The 19,214-nt window shown below is 38.5% G+C and overlaps 1 protein-coding gene across 3 annotated transcripts in view; it reads left to right on the top strand.

Moving 5' to 3' along the window:
- Positions 1-19,214, top strand: part of LOC109393965 (S-adenosyl-L-methionine-dependent tRNA 4-demethylwyosine synthase-like) — a 225,135-nt gene that overhangs the window by 77,127 nt on the left and 128,794 nt on the right. For all 3 annotated transcript variants that reach the window (XM_019663723.1, XM_019663725.1, XM_019663724.1), the window contains one exon: positions 8,852-8,961. In XM_019663723.1, coding sequence (XP_019519268.1) covers positions 8,852-8,961 — 110 coding nt within the window. The remainder of the gene's footprint in view (positions 1-8,851; positions 8,962-19,214) is intronic.

Genomic DNA, 19,214 nt, shown 5'->3' on the forward strand with positions numbered 1-19,214 from the left:
AAATGTTCCATGTTCACATGAAAGAAATGTGTATTCTGCTGTTTTTTAGGTGTATTGTTCTGTATAGATTGTAGGTATTATTGATTTACTGTATTGTTCAAATGCTCTGTTTCCTTATTTGATCATCTGCCTAGTTATTCTGTCCATTATTTAAGATATTTTTTTGAATTCTATAATTACTAATGTAGAACTCTGGTTTTTTCTTTAGCTTTGTAAATGCTTGCTTCATATATTTTTATTCTTTTTTGTTAGGTATGCCATATGCTTATAATTGTTGTATCTTCTTGATGGACTGACCCGTTTGTCAGTATATAATGTTCTCCTTTGTCTCTTGTAAGAAGTTTTGACTTAAAGTCTCTTGTGTGTGATACTAGTGTAGCTTTGTTGTCTCTTTTGATTACTATTTACACCAATTTTTTTTCTCCCTTTCACTTTCAATTTGTGCCTTTGGATCTAAAGTGAATCTCTTGTAGACAGCATATTGTTGGATCTTTTTAAAAAATCTATTCTGCAAATCTTTGGCTTTTCATTAGAGAACTTATTCCATTTAATTTTGCTATTTGTTTTCTATACGTTTTATATCTTTTTTGTTGCTCATTTTCTTTATTACTGCCTTCTTTTGTGTTTGAGTTATTGTTGTGTACCATTTGACTTCATTCTGTTTCCTTTCCTGTACACTTTTCAGTTATTTTCTTGGTGGTTGTTACTCTAGAAATTACAACTAACCTATTAAACTTATAACAATGTACATTCAGGTCTCTTTATTTGTGGTAGTTATGGTCTTCTGTAAAGCCACATGAATGCTACATTAGCAAATACTGAACCATCACTCTTGGGGAGATAAAGGATTAAGTTTCTGCAATTGTCTTGTCACATTTTCATCATCTTATCAATACATAACCTTGTTTCATGTGTGTTTCTTTTTAAAGACACCTTATTTAATATATGTTGTTGATTTATTAACATTGAACGCATGGCCAACATACTATAGCTCATGCCGGAATGAAGCTTATTTAATACATACATTTTCCCCTTAAAGACACATCACAGCTTTCCTGCACTTAGGAACACTATACAGCTCTTCAGCACTGTGCTTGGGAGTTATTTTAGACAGCAAAATCACCAACAAAGAGCACAAAAATGCAGAAAAAAGGAGACATTAAATTGACTCCAAAAGAACACTTGTTTGCAGCATAAGAACTTCAATAAGAAGGCAGAAAGAGCAGTGTCTTGTTTGACTCATCGGGGAACATGTGCACCAGGTGACTCAAAGTTTCTGCTTCTCTGTGAATGGCCATGGGTGATCACAAATACGCCTCAAGTATTGATTTTGAGGTTACAGAATCAGCAGGTAACACAAAGCTCCATTCATCCCCCTTTATGTTTTTGTTGTCACAAATTACAACCTTATACATTGTGTGCCCACTAACAGATTTCTGTAGCTGTTTCATGCCTTTAAATGATATAGGAGTAAAAAAGAGGAGTTAGAATCCAAAAATACAATAATACTCCTGTGTGGTAACCAGGAGGGGTGTTGGAGGGCTGGATGAAAAAGGTGAGGGGATTAAGAAGTACAAATTGATAGTTAGAAAATAGTCACAGGGATGTAAAGTACAGCATGGGGAATATAGTCAATAATTTTTAAAAACTATGTATAGTATCAGGTGGGCACTAGATTTATCAGGGGGATCACTTCATAAATTATGTAGATATCTTACCACTATACTGTACACTTGAAACTAATATAAAATAATATTGAATGTCAACTGTAATAGAAAAAAAAAGTCACGGGGATATATATAGTACAGTATAGGGAATATAGCCAGTAATATTATACTAACTATGTACAATGTCAGAGGGGTACTAGACCTATTGGGTAATCACTTTATGAGGTAGACAATGTCTAGTAACTACATTGTTGTGTACAGCTGAAACTAAATTCCCCAGTATATGTGAGTGCTTTTTCGTGCTCTGAGTCACCAAAGAATCTGTCTCCCAGATTTTCCTCCCAGGCATTCATTCAGCTGCCTGTTGTTTCCCTGAACTGTAATATTTTGATGCACTCATCAGCAGGTTGTTTATTTATATACTGAGATCTATGTTAGCTTTTTTTTTTTTAACTTTTATGAAGTGTTTTTGCACATAGTAGGGTGAATAGTATAAGAAACTTCTGTGTACATTTGTTAATATATTACCAATCACATTCCATTTACCTACCCTAATTCTCACTATTTTGAGGCAAATCCTGATTATCAGATTGTTTTATTCTGTACGTACTTCAATTGACAGATAATATATATATATATATATATTTTTTTTTAGCTGAGCCATCCTGCTACCTGTTGGCAGCTCAGCGGCTGCTCAGCTCGGGCTGGACTCGAACCGCTGTTGCTCAGAGCTCAAACTCTTGAGCGAGCTCTTAACCAACTGAGCCACTCGGCCGGCCCTATTGACAGATAATATATAAAAAAATAAGTCCTTTTAGAAAAGAATATAGCTCTAATACCATTATCTCACTTAAGTTTTTTACATGTGTTCTCTTTTCTAGTTTTTCAGGAGTATAGTGAAAAAACTGAAAAGTATCTCTTTGGACAACTTGCTAAATCAGTGGTTCTCAACTGAGGCAAAATTGCTATTTTTCACCCCGTGGGGAACTTGGGACACTTGACAATGTCGGGAGACATTTTTGATTGTTATAACTGAAGGAGGTGCTACTGGCATCTAGTGGATAGAGGCCAGGGCTGCTCTTAAACATCCTATAATGCACAGGGCAGCCCCCTCAACAAAGAATTTTCCAGTCCAGAATGTGAATTGTGCTGATGTATTCTATACATATGCAAACAAAGTCGTGTGTATGTGTATACAAATGTATGTATGAAGGGGTGTGTGTTTGTATATACACAGAAATGGCAGGATACTTTACAATCTTCTGTGTCTTGCGTTTTCTGTCCCCACTCTAGAGATTCTTTCATATCAGAGTGCATAAAGATTTAGTACTAGATTTTTAATCTGCTAAAGTAAGTCATTGTTTTGAAAGCAGGAGAGAAACATGTTTAAAGGGCCTTTTGTTTTTAAAGTAGTTACTAAGGTGCATACCTTCCACAAAAATTTCACTTGTTATATTTAGTTGGACTGTAATATTTTGCTCCAAAGCAATGTTTTATTGTTATAGTGGTAAGGAAACTTAATATGATACCTACCCTCTTAGCAAAATGTTAAGTGTACAATACAGTGTTGTTTATTGTAATGTTGTACAGTGGATCTCTACAACTTAATAATCTTTCACAACTGAAAATTTATACCTGTTAAATAGCAACTCCTCATTTTCCCCTTATATGTCCTCTGGAAGCCACCATTCTACTCTGTCTCTATGTGTTGAACTATTTTATATGCCTTATGTAAGTAATATCATGCAGTATTTGTCCTTCTGTATCTGGCTTATTTCATTTAGCATAATGTCTCCCAGATAATCCATATTGTCACATAGGTAGGAATTCATTATTTTATTTTCAGGTTGAATAATATTCTGTTGTATGTATATAGCACATTTTCTTATAATAATTTTTATTTTCCAGTTACAGTTGACATACAATATTATATTAGTTTCAGGTGTACAACATAGTGATTAGACATTTATATAACGTACAAAGTGATCACGCCGATAAATCTAGTATCCATCTGATGACACCATACATAGTTATTACAGTATTATTGGCAATATTCCTTATGCTGTACTTTACATCCCCATGACTATTTTGTAACTGCCAATTTCTACTTCTTAGTTCCTTCTCTTTTTTTCACCCATCACCCAACCCTTCCCATCTGGTAACCAACAAAATATTCTCTGTACCTGAGTTTGTTTCTTCATTTATTTTGTTCTTCAGATTCCACATATAAGTGGAATCACATGGTATTTGTCTGTCTCTGTCTGACTTACTTCACTTAGCTTAATACCTTCCAGGTCCATCCATGGTGTCACAAATAGTAAAATTTCATTCTTATATGGCTGAGTAATCTTCTACTGTATATATGTACCACATCTTCTTAATTCATTCATCTACCAGTGGACACATAAGTTGCTTCCACATCTTGGCCATTGTAAATAGTGCTGCAGTGACTATATGGATGCATACTCGTATGTTTTTTTGAATTAGTGTTTTGGGTTTCTCTGGATAAATACCAAAGAGTGGAATTGCTGGGTCATAAGATAGTTCCATTTCCAGTTTTTTGAGATACCTCCATACTGATTTCCATAGTGGCTGCACCAATCTGCAGTCCCACCAACAGAGCACCAGGGTTCCCTTTTCTCCACAGCCTTGCCAGCAGTTGTTGTTTGTTGATTTATTGATGATAGCCATCCTAACCGGAGTGAGGTGGTATCTCATTGTAGTTTTTATTTGCATTTCTCTAATGATTAGTGAGGTTGAACATTTTTTCATATGCCAGCTGGCCATCTGTATGTCCTCTTTAGAGAAATGTCTCTTCATATTCTCTGCCGATTTTTTAATTAGGTTGTTTGTGTTTTTGGTGTTGAGTTGCATGAGTTTTTATAAATTTTGAATATTAATCCCTTATTAGATATATCGTTGACAAATATCTTCTCCCATTCAGTAGGCTTCCTTTTTGTTTTATTGATGGTTTCCTTGCTGTGAAAAAACTTTTAAGTTTGATGTAATCCCATATGTTCATTTTTTCTTTTACTTCCCTTGCCCACGGGGATATATCAGTAAAAATATTGCTCAGGGTAATGTCTGCAAATTTACTCCCTATATTTTCTTCTAGGAGTTTTATGGTTTCAGGTCTTACATTTAAGTCTTTAGTCCATTTTGAATTTGTTCTTGTATATGGCGTAAGGAGGTGGTCCAGTTTCATTTTTCTGCATGTGTCAGTCCAATTTTCCCAGCACCATTTATTAAATAAACTATCTTTACTCCAATGTAAATTCTTGCTTCCATTGTCATAGATTAACTGTCCGTATATGAATGGATATATTTCTGGGCTCTCTATTCTGTTCCATTGATCTATGTGCCTGTTTTTATGCCAGTACCATACTGTTTTGATTACTGTAGCTTTGTAGTGTGATAGCGTGTAACCCCTGACTTTGTTCTTATTTCTCAGGATTGCCATGGCTGTTCGGGTCTTTTATGGTTCCATATGAATTTTAGGATTATGTTTTCTATTTCTGTGAAAAATGCCCTTGGTAGTTTGATAGGAATTGCATTGAATCTATGTATTGCTTTAGGCAGTATGGACATTTTAACTATATTAATTCTTCCTATCCATGAGCATGGTAGGTGTTTTCATTTATTTGTATGTTCTCTAATTCGATTTTAGTGCAAAACAGATCCACAAGCACAACCACAACAACCACCAAAAGAAACCTGATACTGTCACATGTAAAAACAACCAACAACCAACATTCAATATGCACAAAAATATCAAACATACAAAGAAAGCAAAATAAACACGAGAAACAAAATAGCAACACCAAAAAAAAAATTTGCAGAAAAATGGAAAGGAGGAAAAGTAGAGTAGGGAAAAGAAAGATGAAAAGATGGGAGAGAGGGGAGAAAAGAATGAAGAAGAGAAAAAGAAACAAACAAAAAGTAATAATAATATAGACGTCTACACACCTATATATATGGATATATACACACACACACACACACACACATATATATACACATATATAAAAAAACTAAAAATTATAATAAAATGAAATAGAGATAACAACCAAAACAAGCAAACAAAAAAACTCCAAAACACCCCCCAAAAAAACCAAAAAACGCCAAAAAAAAGAGAAAGGAAACCAGTGCCGGTCTTGGCTAAATTCCACCAAGCTATTTCCAGGTGGTTGTTTTCTGCTGTACAAAAACTCCTCTGTGTCTTATGGGGGCAGAGTCGGCTACCTGACTCCCAGAGTGACCCTGGCGATGCAGTTCTAGATGAGTGGTGCTATGAGGTGTGATTGGTGGTTTTCACAAAGTCAATGCCATTTCTGCTCTCACCTGCCCAGAAGCACGCTGAGAGATGCACAGCCAGAAGGCTTAATGTGAGTCTTAGGGCACTCTTTCTGCTGGTGGCTGTGAGGGGTGTGAGATTTCTGAGCTGCTAAAAGATCCCTGCAGGGGGTCCTGCCATTGACTCAGCAGCTGAAGTTGCCCTGCCTCCCAAGCCGGCCAGGAAAGGTGGGGGCGGGGTAGGCAGACCTGCACTCTGCAGCCTCTTCTGGAGAGTAGGAACACCTCTATAATCTGGCTCTACTTCTCCATTCAGGAATCAGTTTAAGACTCTGGAATGGCACGGGCTAGGGTTTCTAAGGGACAGTGGGAGTGGGCACCTATTTATGAAGCTGTCCTTTGCTTTCTGTCCCAGAGAGAGAGGAAGAAAAGAACAACAAAAACCTGTCCCGCTGCAGTTTTGAGCCGAGGCTTCTGCCTCAGATGCTCCAGGCTTGCTCCTGCTGCACTCTGTGGGACTGCAAGGAGGCGTAGGGAGTGAGCCCCCTTGTTGCTGTAATGCTCTCTGATCTGCTTCCTGGGGCCCTGCGTTTCCGCAGCTGTGGGTGCGGGCCTTGTCTCCACCCCACCCTTCCCTCTTCCCCCACTCGCCGGTTTGCCCACCTTTAAACAACCATTTTGCGAGTCTCTCAGCCGTTCTATATGATAAGGAGACGTCCCTCCGATGAGTTCTGTTCAATTTGCAGTAATTTCCAAGGGAGAACTCAGGGAGCCCTCCTTACTGCCGCCGTTTCTATGACCTAGCACATTTTCTTTATCCATTCATTAATCATAGTCTTTTTAGGTTTTTTACACATCTTGGCTGTTGTCAATATTGCTGAAATGAACATGGGAGTGGAATTACCTCTTTGAGATCCTATTTTTAATTCTTTTGGCTAAATACCCAGAAGTGAGTTTGCTGAATCATATGGCAGATCTATTTTTAAATTTTTTAGAAACCTTCATACTATTCTCCATAGTGGCTGCACCTTTTTACATTCCTAACAGTACATGAGGGTTTTAATTTCTCTACATCTTTGCCAACAGATGTTATTTTCTGTTGTTTTGCTAGTGGCTATACTGATGGGTGTGAGGTAATAACCTCATTGTGGTTTGATTTGCATTTCCCTGATGATTAGTGATGTTGAGCATCTTTTTGTATACCTGTTGGTAATTTGTATTTTCTATGTCTTATTTGCAGAAATATCCAAATTTTATGCCCATTTTATTTAATTAATTAATTTATTTTTTGCTACTGAGTTACTGTGTACTCTGTGTACTCTGGTATTAACCACTTATCTAACATTTGATTGGCAAATATTTTCTCTCATAGGTTGCCTTTGCACTGTGTTGATTGTTTCTTTCTTTCTTTTTTTTATTCTTGGGCTCGATATAATTTGTAGTTTATTTTAAGGCAAATGAACTTAAACTGTCCCCAAATACTTTGAAATGCTCTTGTTCTGGTAAGATAAATAGTAAATAAATGAATAAGTAAAGAAACAAACAAAACCCTAAACCTCCTGAATTAAAGAACTGGCACTACATACCTGTGTGTGGAGATAAAACCAATCAAATACAATTGAAATAGGAGGTTCTATTTAAAATTGTTATTTGTAAAATCAAAAAGTAGAGAGAGAACAAATATTAATTATATTCACTATAGATGCTGCAGATTAAAGACAAAGAGTATTGATGAATATTTGAAAATTTGGAAAACAGTCAAATTCTTTGTAAATTTAAATTATCAAAGGTAATTCAAGAAGAATGTCATCCTGAATAGTCCTATAATCACTACACTATTGAATTAGTATTTACAAATCATATCAGAAAGGAACCAGGTCTAGATGGTTTTATAAGTTCTAGCAAACATTCAAGGAAAACGAACTCTCCAGACAGAAAAGAAGAGGGAACACTTCCTAACTCATATTAAGAAGCTAGTGTAACCTTGATACCAACCCAGAGAATAGCATGGGAAACACAGATTACAGTGCACTTTCAGTCATGAGCATGGATGTAAACTCCTAGACAGCATATTAAAATACCAAGTCCAGCGCTGAAAAAGAACATTGAAAACCATGACTAAGATGGGCTTATTTTTTGCAAATATAATTTTTAATTGCTGTTATAGCTGGCTGCGTAATTATCTGATATACAAAGTATCATTTGTATTTTTGATTGTATATATTAGACACAGATTATATCAATTTATTCATCAGTATGTGAATACAAATATTTATTTCCTATGTTTCCAACAATGTTTAGCGTTTTAAGGAAAGAAACCCCCCCCCCTTTTTTTTTTAAGCTGAGCCATCCTGCCACCTGTTGGCAGCTCAACTCGGGCCGGGAATCGAACTGGCGACCCTGTTGCTCAGAGCTCACACTCTTGAGCGAGTTCTTAACCAATTGAGCCACTCGGCCGGCCCCAAGAAAACCTTTTCTTATTTGGCAAATTGAAAGGTAGTATATGGGCTTCCAATATGCCCTTCATCCATCTTCCCCTAATTTTAATACCTTACATTACCATAAAACAGTTATCAGAGCCAAGAAATTAACATTGATACAATACTGTTAATGAAACTGGAGACTACTTAGATTTTGCCAGTTTTCCCATTACTGTCATTTTTCTGTTCTAGCACCTCAGTCTTGGCCAGGTACTTCTCTTTCCACCCCTGTCCTCTAGGTATCATGACTTAATTCATTTCCAATTAAATCAGAAAATACAACTATAAACAGCTAAACATTTAGGGCATAATCAACCCTGATGTTATGATTTTATTGGCTACCTCATAGTAGATGATTAGCTGAGATCTTATTTCAGAGAGCACTTTAGAACTTCGCCCTCATTTTCCTAGGCACCACACCAACCCAGTGGGCACTGAATGGCGGTGGAAGATGGATCAGCCTGAAATGATCTTAAAGGAAGCCATTGAAAATCATCAGAACATGATCAAGCAATTTAAAGGTATTTATTTTTTTCTCTGCAAAGGAATTCTAATAGCCTGAATTAAATTGGCAGAGGAATTGTCCTTTGGCAGATTTTCATATAGGGAAGTGAAAACCTTATAGGAATATTATATACATTTGGCCTTTTCAGTGTTTACCGAGTGGCAGAATTTTACTACATCACTATGGATCATGGGGAGGAAATTTTTATTAATATTATTCTTCCTTTTCCATAAGGCATTTATTCATGATGACTTTTATATACTATATGATGGAAGAACTAAAAAACTTCATTCAAAGCTTGGTAATTGAAAATATGATGCCTCAGCCTATAAGTTTTGCCTGGGAATGTACCATCCTCCTTCCTAAAAACGTCTGCTTTGGTGTCTTGCTGAGCACAAAGCAGCCTTATGAATGGAATTTTAGGTCATGGGAAAATTCTTAAATATTGTCAGTTAGATATTATTGGGAAATAAATGCCTTACAAAAAAGGAGGGATAATATTAATAAAAATTTCTTCTACATGGTACATAGTGATGTAGCAAACTTCTGCCACTCAGTTTGTAGAATTTCCTGGTTTAGTTGTGTCTCATACTTCAAGGTATTTGACTTTACTGGAGATTACTGGTTCTCAAGCTTTAGAGTGAGTCAGGGCTTGTTAAAACACAGGATCCTGGTCTCCTTCCCCAGAGAATGATTTAGTAAGTCTGAGGTGGGGACCAAGAACGTGCATTTCTAACAGATTTCCAGGTGGTGGTGTGTTGTTGAACTGGGGACCATGCTTTGAGACCCACTACTGTATGTAGATATTGTAAAACTATAAAGTGATAGCTTCCGAAAGACAGCTGCAGAGGATGAACTGAAATTGTTAGGCTCTCTGTTACATCTCTGTGCTTCTGTCTCCACCTACCACTTTTAAGTCCTGATCTCCTATATGCTCCTTTCCTTTCGTATGCAATGTCTTGGTGTAGAATTAACCCCTGGTCGTTTGCAGAATATAAAAGAATTTACAAGACTCTACAGGAGTAAGAAAAGATTTATTGAAAGTCAGAGAGAGAGAGTTCTGTTTGGAACTGGCAGAAGTTTTGCCAGTTCAGTCTGTGAGAAAGAGCTGCTGAAGGCAGAGGCGTAATAGAGATACTGGCAAACGGAGTTGTGCCAGGGCAGAGCCCAATAGGGACAGCTGCACCGGGTTTCTGTTTACTTTGAGTTTTATACTTTTCTAAGCAGGATGTCAGGTGCTTGTCAGCTTGCAGGGGGGCTGCCGTTACAATTGTCTCCTCCTGAGAACTGTCCTGTTCCCATCTATGATGGATGTCAGTTTGCAGGGGGTTGCTGTTGTGAGTGGGAACCGTTCTGTTCCCATCTGTGATGGGTGTTTATTAGTGTGCAGGGGGGTTGCTGTTGCAATTGGGAACTGTTTTGTTCTCACCTGTGATGGATGTAAGGTGCTTGTCAGCTTGTAGGTGCAGTGCTGGCCAGGGGAGTCAGAGCCCAGTGGTTAATGTTTCAGCTCATTCCTGTTAGCCCACAAGCTCAGTCTTGTTAACTCTTTGCTTGTCTCATCATGCAACGATAAAAAATGAATTCCAACCAAGGTGGTTTTAATATAGGCACTCTCATGGTGCTGACATGTGGGTCTTTATGAACCCCAGTATTAGCGTTTTGAAGATCTGGGGATTCTTTTATGCAAAGAAATTTGTTGTGTCAGGTCACTGCTTCTTGAGATTATAGTGCTTCTGATGTGTGTTTTTTCCAATACCACCAAGCAGTTCTCCAGTTCTCAGCAGACACTGATTGGGTGTCCTACAAATTTAATTTAATTCTGACACTATCTGGGGAGAGCATCAGACCCCACAGGTTGAAGGTTCAGTCGTACAAAACTGCCTCCACTTCAGATGCCAATCCCTAGTCCATGTTGTCATCTGTGCTTCTGACCAACTGGCTATAAATGGAAGGTTCCCATAGCCTCCTCCTCAGATTTGATTAATTTATTAGAGAAGCTCAAAGAAGAACTCAGAGGCACATTTACGGTAAGTATGCATTTAACATTGTTGATAGGTTGTTGGAAACTGACTTTGAGCAAAACAACGTATAATGAAACCAATTTTATCATAGACTAATTGATAGAAGCAAGAGTTAAATTCTTATGGCATATTTCTGTCACAAAAACATCACCAAACTTCCATAAAAACCCCAAACACTTCTATTATTAAACATTGAAAGAAATGTGAGCTATATGTACATTTAGGAAAGATTAAGAAAAACAAGTAAGATAATTATTTCCCAACCAGCTTATTCCAGTTCAGAGTTGTGGGGGGCTGGAGCCTCTCCCAGCAGCCCAGGGCACAAGGTAGGGACCCAACTGGACAGGATGCCCTTCCATTTCGGGCGCACTCACACACACCCACACTCACTAAGACTGGGACCATTTAGACACGCCAGTTCACCTCACATGCACAGCTTTGGGATGTGGGAGGAAACCAGAGTCCCTGGAGAAAAGTCACACAGAGTGGGGCGAACATGCAAATTGCACACAGACAGTAGCCCTGGCTGGGAATCAAGTTTTTTTTTCTCATCAATGTTATAATGAAATGATGTTGAATGGGACTACGTTATCCAAGGACCTGCTATACTTATGTTTACCAGTTTGTTATAAAAGATTTTACAGAGAATATGGATGAACAGGCAGATGAAGAGTTCATAGGGTGAGGTCTGGGAGGGTTCTTAGCCCAGGAGCTTCTGTCCCCATGGAACTGGGGTGCACCACACTCCTGGCAAGTGGATGCATTCGCCAACCTGGAAGCTCATCAAATCTTGTTCAAGAATTTTCCTAGAGCTTAATTGGTAGATCTGTAGCCCCCTCTTTAACTTCCCACAGACCCATTGGTGGGGCTGAGAATTCCAACCCTCTAATCATTTGGTCTTTCTGGTGACCAGCCCCATCCTGGGTCTATTTAGGAGTCCTACCCTGTTACTCATTAGCATAAACTCGGTCATGCTCAAAAGGGGCTCCTTAGGAATGACAAAAGATGCTCCTATCACTTAAAATCACAAGGGTTTTAGGAGCTTTGTGCCAGGAACCCAGAACAAAGACCAAATATATTTATTATAGTATAGTACCTCTTGTTACTTTTCTTAGTTCTTATGAGAAATTGAGAAAAGTAATGCAAATAATGATTCAAGATAAATAGTAATGTATAATATAGTCAGTAATTATACCTTTATTTTATTCTTTATTAATTTTCTGAGGAAAGTTGACCTGTACATATTTTTGTGTATCTATGTGATGTATTTTTGTGCATCTGCAAAGATGCAGATAAATATTTTAATATTTCATCTTGACTTTTAGCCTCAAGTACTTTTTTGTTTTTAGAAAATTTCTTTCTCCTTAAAGCAGTTTCTCTTTTCAAAATTAAATCTCTTTTGGAAAATTAAATGAAACTGTTTGGTGAAGAACTAGTAAGTCTCCACATCTGCCAATTGACTAGCTTTTCTTTAGACTTATTGTTGACTTACTGAAGGTTATTGATCGTTTATCTTCAAATAAACCGTATGCCTTTTAAATAAATTTCAAGGTAAAGTCCTGTTTTCTTTTGGATAGTGTATTAGTCAGAGTTCTCCAGAGAAAGAGTCAACAGGATGTTGTGGGTGTGTGTGTGTGTGTGTGTGGACAGAGAGAGAGAGAGAGAGAGAGAGAGAGAGAGAGAGAGAGAGATTGATTTAATGAATTCACACATGATTGTGCAGGCTTGGCAAGCCCAGGAAAAAAAAATATATGATGGGGTAGACCAGCAGGCTGGAGACTCAGGAAGAGTTGCAATTTGAGTTTAGAAGCCATCAGCTGGCAGAATTCCTTCTAGCATGGAGGAGGTCAGTATTTGTTCTATTAAGGTTTTCAACTGATTGGATGAGGTGCAACTACATTCTGGGTAATCTACTATACTCAAAGTCCACTGATTTAAATGTTAATCGCATCTAAAAGACACTTTCACAGAAACGTCTACAATAAAATTTGACCAAATACTCTGGTCCAGCCAAGTTGATACTTAATTAAAATTAACCATCTCAGATAGTAATATCAGAAGCAGACAGAAGCCAGTAATTTTATCTTTATAGTCTAATAAGTATGCTTTGGTTTAGTGCTTACAGAGCCCATTGAACTCTTAAATAATGGGATGATGACTGAGGATGTGTGTTTCCTGGACACCTGAGAATCTCCCTGAATAAATTGTGTCTCAGGCATTTTGGTTGGGAGTAAGCAGTCATGAGTAGCAGACATTCATTTTTTCCATTCTGAGATGTCCTTGACATGGAATGACAATCTGTTTTGATAGTAATTCTTCTGACAGGAACATTTTTGCAAACGCACTTTAAGTGGAAATAAGTAATGAATAAATCACGAGGCAGACTTTATTTATGTTAATAATGTGTTAGGTGAGCTCAGTGTATATGTCCTTTGTTATGTCAACCCTGAGAATGGATGTACCTGTTAAGAAGGACTTCTGGTGGCTAATTGGGCTCACACTTATAAACAGAATCTAGTAGTCATTGCTAAACAAAGGCCTTTTGTGCTCTCTGCACTTCTGGGAAAAGCAGCACTGAGCTGCCTGCCTCCTGCACTGTGTTCCTGCCCTCTCAGCTGACCTTTGTAAAGGAGCTCCTAGGCTCGTAAATTAACTAATGGGTTGAAGACCTGCCCCAGCTAATTGGGGCTGTGCAATTATATCCTCATTTGCATCTTTACCGACCCGTCAGAGTGGCTCCATTCTGATCAATCAGAACAGTGTGATTTGGACCGATCAAACTGTGCAGATTTGGAGTCATTTGTATAGAAATGGAGTAATCAGGGACCAGGGACTGGCACTGTTCTCTGCATAAGCCAACTTCACTTCTGCCTCAGTGGAGTACACTTTGTTTCCTTCGAACACTGTGTCGCCAGCTGAAGCTGTAACACCAGGGCCACCTCGACTACTGTTTCACATCTGAGCTGTCTCACAGCCGAGCTGTTCCACAGCCAAGCTCTATCAGTTCCATAGTTGAGCTGTTATCACATTGAGCTGTTTCACAATTGAACTGTTTTCACTGAATAAAATTTCCCCTTCTCCACACTCCAAATTGGGGACTCCTGTTGTCATTGTATTGGTGTGATTACCTTCGGTTGACACTTATCTTAACTTTTTGGAGGGGCTTGTCCTGTACTTACTTTAATCAGCAGGCGCCTCAAATGGTTTGTCTGCAAGTTCCCATGATGTAAGAAACAAGAGTTTTAAAAAATATACAATAAAACTTTGGATTCCGAGTAACATGGTTTGCGAGTGTTCTGCAAGATGAGCAAAGATTTCTAATACATTTTAATGTGGTAAATGAGCGATGTCTTGCAATATGAGTAGTTTGTTTCTGGAATGAATTATGCTCGCAAACCAAGGTATTACTGTATTTTCTTTTAGGGGGATGATAGATACAGGATTGCAGGGAGAAACAATACAGAGTTTATCTCTGGACACGTGAATCCTGAGTAGGAGTTAGAATACCTAAGGGGGAGGGACTGATCTCCAGAAATTCAACAACTGCCATCAATTTCATTCATAAAAATAGTTTATAGAGTACAGTTGGTCCTCCATATCTGTAAGTTTCACACCCATAGATTCAACAAACCATAGATCAAAAAATATTCAGAAAAATAAAGTTATATTGTTGCTGACATGTACTATATAGTTAGGCCTACAATGGTTATGTCTGTACTGAACATGTACAGACTTTATTTTTTTGTCATTATTCCCTGAACAATACAGCATAACAATTATTTACATAGCATTTCATCATATGAGGTATTATAAGTAATCAAGAGATGATTTAGAGTAGACAGGAGGATGTGGTAAGTTATATGCTAACACTACGCCATTTTATATAAGGGACTTGAGTATCTGCAGAGTTTGGTATCTGCGGGGGTCCTGGAACCAATTCCCCACAGATACCAAGGGAGAACTTTATGTACTTTGCCTTATTAATTCCCACAAAGGATTCTTTTTTTTATACCTTAATTAACTGACTTGACAAAAATATTACCATGTCGGCAAAGCATCTATTTTTTAATCAGCAATAAGTTTTCTAGAAAGGTTTTCAAATTGGAGCTTGTTGATATCTGTACCCTGACACTCTTCAGGGTACTAAAGTAATTTTTCTTTAAAGTAGTAGTAGAAAACAGGTGTATATTTGAAGTATGGTGAGTGCAGGCAGGCCAGCACATGGGCATAAAGGAACTCTCATTCATATTTTCACAAAGTAAGAGCTCCCTTAATTTCCAATTTTTGGAATGTGACTATTAATGTTTTTTACTTCATTCTGACTTTAATGTTAAAGACATTGCTTTTTTGAAAATATGTTTTATTGCTATAATCTCAGTAAATCTTGCTGTGAAACTATAGTTTAGAAAAAAAACCCTAGTTATTAAACTATGAAATACATAAATTGTAAGAATCCAGAGCTTTTCTGAAAATTGGTGGTGGTCTGCAATACTTAAAAGATCAAAATGTTAATTGTTTTCTTTTTTTTTTTTTTTGGGGGAATTGGGGGAATGGGAACAGTGCTGGGGAATTGGGGGAAGGGGAACAGACAAGTTGCTGTCGTCTTGTTCTTCAGTCTAGTTGTGGAGGACGTTGCTTCACTGGCCCAAGTTGGCACCGTCATTGCGCTCTTCCTGGGTGAGGCAGATCAGTCGTCGGCTTCTGGACGGCCGCTCACTGCGGCTGCTGGCCGCTCACGCTGGCTGCTGGCTACATACGGTAGCCCATGGCAACCCACTGCCACAGGGGCTGCGGCCTACGCCGTCGCCGGCGACTCATGGCAGCCCAGCTCCAGGTTGAGCTGTTGTTCAGCATCTTAGCTGTGGAGGGCAGTGTCACTGGCCCTCATATGTGGGATCCGAACCGGGGCCCTCTGGCATCCCAAGCAAGTTCTTAACCATCGCGCCACTCGGCCAGCCCAATTGTTTTCTTTTAAAAAATATAACTTGGGGGCCGGCCGAGTGGCTCAGTTGGTTAAGAGCTCGCTCAAGAGTTTGAGCTCTGAGCAACAGCGGTTTGAGTCCAGCCCGAGCTGAGCAGCCGCTGAGCTGCCAACAGGTAGCAGGATGGCTCAGCTAAAATCTAAAAACAAAACAAAAAAACAAACAAACAAACAAAAAAATATAACTTGGGAAAAATGATAAAATTTTGATATTTCAGAATATCAGTTATGTTTTCTATTTTGGCTCTCTGAAGAAAGTAACTGTTGAAATTGATGGTTGTTTATTTTATTGTAGACATTCATTAAGCAATGAGATTTTATAACTCCACTCAGTCTTTATCAATGGTTATAGTCTGAAGTTTTCTTTTTTATAAACTCGAATTGGTTCTGTAGTCAGTGAAATCTCTATGTTCTATGTTTCATTGATCCCTAGGCGATAGGGTATAAATAAAAGAGGTCACTCGTTTCTGGATAGTCAGACTAAGGATGATGAGGCTAATGCAAGTCACTCTACATCTTCTGAACCCAGTGCTTTCTGGGTGCAGCTCTGCAGTGGATCCTACTTTTGAACTCTAAAGATGCAGAAATGTAACTCTACGTCTCATTTCAGTCCCTGGTGAAGAGTCTGTTCTCTGTCTTCCCCAAATCTGAACTCTTCAAAAGTGATTGGCCTGGAGAAGTGGCTAATCTCATGGGATGTAGGGTTACCCATTCACAGATGCCCTGCAGGAGGCTAGTTAGCCCCTTTTTTCCCACACCCATATTAGAGTTTCCCTGTTAGAGCTCCAGTGCTATTACCCTTATTCCCTTGTGGCTTACAAAGGTAAAATAAAAAAACAACAACAAAAGGAAAAGTATTCCAAGTTTCCCTGTTTGGATCTTGGGATACATTTTCCTATGGGGAAAAAGATTTGAGTTTGATTAGGCTATCTTCAAATAGATTTATTAGCACTATGGCTTAGGTACATTATAGATTAATGTGATGTTTCGGGGATTTGAATGGTAACTTAATCTTCATTTTAATAATATTGTATCTGGGAATATGAATTTCAGGTTTAAGCAGAAATGCTTAGGGGCCGGCTGAGTGGCGCGTTGGTTAAGAGCTGGCTTGGGACACCAGCTTTGAGCAGCAGGGCCCCAGTTCTGATCCCACATGAGGGCCAGTGACGCTGTGCCCTCCATAGCTAAGACCTGGAGCTGGGCTGCCATGAGTCGCCGGCGACGGCGTAGGCTGCAGCCCCTGCTGCAGTGGACTGCCATCAGCTACCCTGTGTGGTCGGCAGCCAGTGTGAGCTGCCAAGAGCCACCGTGAGCTGCCATCCAGAGGCCGGCGACCGATCTGCCTCACCCAGGAAGAGCACAATGATGATACCAACATGGGCCAGTGAAACAACGTCCTCCACAACTAGACTGAAGAACAAAAGGACAGCAACTTGTTTGTTCCCCTTCCCCTGATTCCCCAGTGCTGTTCCCCTCCCTCAATTCCCCAATAAAGTCTTTAAAAAAAAAAAAAAGAAATGCTTAGAACAGGATTTCTATAAATGGGAAATTACAGGCAATTTTGAAAGTTGAAGCCATTTCTTTCTTAGTTTGTTATATTCTCTGTATCTCCATTTCAGCCTCTTGTTAGAGGTCCCCTCTTAACTCATTAACTCCCTTATTCTGGCTTGGAGGCCTTTGTTTACAGGGTGCTTTCCGGTCCCCGTGATGAACACCACCAGCTCTCTCCCACGGATCTAGTTCAGTCTTTTTAAGATTTTATTGTTGGTAGGATGATAATTGTTATGGGTATTGTTGCCTCTGAGTTCCCCTCTTTAGCTGAGTGGCTAGCTTAGAACGCACTTTGAAGATTATTTTGATTTTTTACATGCTTACTCTTTGCGCTTCTGTTCTCAATTCTGAGGGCAATTAGTCTTTTTCAGTTATTTTGTTGAATCATTAAACCATCTTTCTTCTTGTGACCTTTATTAGCTTTCCTTTTATACCCATGTAAAATTAACTTTATATTGATTACAAGTGGGTCAGAATTTCACTGCAACTCAGCATTTTTGTTATAATGCTGCTTGCCCCTCTCTAAACATCACCACCACGGGGAGAAATGGTTCCCAAAGAATGGAGTTGAGGTTTCTTTAGGTCAGTATCCCAAGTGAGTGAACACTGTTTATTAGAATGTCGTTGGTGCTGAAGGTGAAAGATGAAAAAGACATTATTTGTTGCCAGGTGTTATTTATAGTTTAAGCTAGAAGTGAAGTAGTGAAAAAATAAAGGGTCTCCAACAGATGGTTTTCACAAGCGAGGTATGCCAATGTACGTATCCAAAAGAAATGTGCAGGTGGAAAGAGAATACTACCTGCTAATTGTTTTCTGAAGCTTATTATGAAAACTCTTATAGTGGAAGTGGCTATATCAAAGATATATATGACGTTAGCCAGGAGGGGTTCTTAGGAAGTTTCTTGGCCAGAAACTGTATCGTTATAAGAAGAAAGGAGATAATATTTTATTTCAAATTGGTACAGTCTTTAGAAATAGGAATACTTATAGATGTCAATTATACATGAAAAAGAAGACATAGGAAAGTATTTGAATATTTATTATTAACCAACTCCCCCCCACCAAAAAAGAAATAGGAATATGCTATGCTTAACAATATATCATGTTTATGTCTGTGTTATTTAGCTTATTACTATGACGTTAGAATGAAATATCTGGAATCTTAAGTTTTTCCTTTGGCATCTTTCATTGAGATGAGGTATGTTTCATAGTTAATCTAATGACTCTAGTAATTGTTCAGGATAAGACAAATGTCAGAAAACATGCTTCAGAAACAAACAAAAAAATTGGAATAACAAAGCAAAGCAGAGTTTAGTTGTGAAAGGGATATGTTTAGGGAAACATGGAGAGAACAGATTTCTTGTGTGTGTGTGTGTGTGTGTGTGTGTCAGACACGGTGAGGAGTTTTCCTATAGATTTGCTACTGAAATAGTGTCTTGTTCTCTGAACCGTCTTCCACTTCATGACTTCTTCCATTAGAAATTTAAAGGATGTCTTATTTTCTGACACATTTCTTTAGGACAGTGAAGGAAGGCATGAGGTGAGTTCCTGAGGGCCTTGTTTGGGGAGAAACACTGTAATAGCCTCTGGCATTTAGCACAAAATAGAAATGTACTTTTTCAATAAGAGAACCAAGGTTTTACAAAGTCTCAAGGCCTTACTTTTGAGAAAATTAGCCCCCCTTGGCGCGCGCTCCCCCCCCCCCCCCCCCCC

Source organism: Hipposideros armiger, unplaced genomic scaffold, assembly GCF_001890085.2.
Source record: "Hipposideros armiger isolate ML-2016 unplaced genomic scaffold, ASM189008v1 scaffold_400, whole genome shotgun sequence".
Classification (NCBI taxonomy): domain Eukaryota; kingdom Metazoa; phylum Chordata; class Mammalia; order Chiroptera; family Hipposideridae; genus Hipposideros; species Hipposideros armiger.